We start from the raw sequence: 1,146 nt of genomic DNA, 5'->3' as shown, positions 1-1,146 counted from the left end.
TCTAACTTTGTCATGTTTGCAGTTTTTTTTACTTTACTCTGCTATCTCTATTATTAGGCTACTGTTCACAAGATTTACTCATCAACAAAATTATAGTCTACTTGATGTATTCTTTGTGGAGGTAGCTAAAAGTATTCCTTTGCCCATGTAGCAGTACCTTGAGAAAAACAAACAAAATGCTAACAAAAGTGCAGGATTTGTTTTTATGTAATATAACACAAAAGATGACAGACCATTTATCTTCATTACCATTTGTGTGTACACCATCTCACAGAATATGCTACACTGCCATGCTGTGAGATCAGTTGATGGTTTTACCAGTGATGTCTCACTCAGTTCACTCTAATCATTCAGTGGTGTTAAGAGTGATGCCTGTCTACCTTATAAACGATCTTCATCTAACAACAGCCAGTGGTGTTTTATGTTTCTCCACTGGCTATAGCGAGGTCAGAAAATCAACAACAGTGAATTTGATTTTATCCTGTCATCCTTTTAATTCCTCGAGTTAACGTTGATGTATGTAACACATACAAGTCACAAGCTGGGACTGTCCTGTTGCAGCTTATGTTTCATTTTGAGACCAGACCAGTCACCACTCCGTTATTTTTCAACGCAAATGACTCACCATTGTTTTTACATTCATTCAACTTAAGCTCTCTGCAAAAACACTTAGGTGCTGCACCTAAGCCTTACTATGGTAGGGAAAACCTTGTGCGATGATTCAGCACATCTTCTAAATATTAATGTTTCCTTTTGCTCAGACACCGCCCGCAACCCAGAATTTATGGAGTTGCACAGTGGTACTACTGACCCTCCCCTCTGTCTTATGATTGGCTACACTGATGGGATGCAGATCTGGAGTGTATCGGTAAGTCACACACCTGGCCTCTAAACCTGTGTCCTTATTTCATACTATGCTCCTTCTTTGCCATACATATCACATCACAGTGAAAAATTTGAACAAAAATCAGACAGTTGAAATCTGACCCTAGGACCTTTCAGGGCGTGTCCAGTGCCCTACCAACCAATCTTCAGCAGCTGTGTGGCTGAAGAAACAACAAACAAGAAGAACAGCTTTTGTATCTGTGTATATGGTACCTTCTGAGTTTAAAGCTCTGTGTTCACTGAAGAAAAGATGACCCATTC

General features: G+C 39.5%; 1 protein-coding gene across 8 annotated transcripts in view; it reads left to right on the top strand.

The window, feature by feature from the left end:
- Nucleotides 1-1,146, top strand: part of bcas3 (BCAS3 microtubule associated cell migration factor) — a 531,108-nt gene that overhangs the window by 14,327 nt on the left and 515,635 nt on the right. For all 8 annotated transcript variants that reach the window (XR_002276298.1, XM_020616813.1, XM_020616811.1 and 5 more), the window contains exon 5: nucleotides 762-868. Coding sequence is in view for 7 of the 8 variants with exons in the window: in XM_020616813.1 (XP_020472469.1) it covers nucleotides 762-868 (107 nt within the window). In the remaining variant the exon portion in view is untranslated. The remainder of the gene's footprint in view (nucleotides 1-761; nucleotides 869-1,146) is intronic.

This window comes from Monopterus albus, unplaced genomic scaffold (genome assembly GCF_001952655.1).
Source record: "Monopterus albus unplaced genomic scaffold, M_albus_1.0 scaffold179.1, whole genome shotgun sequence".
Lineage (NCBI taxonomy): Eukaryota > Metazoa > Chordata > Actinopteri > Synbranchiformes > Synbranchidae > Monopterus > Monopterus albus.
This window is presented reverse-complemented; position numbering and strand designations above follow the sequence as displayed.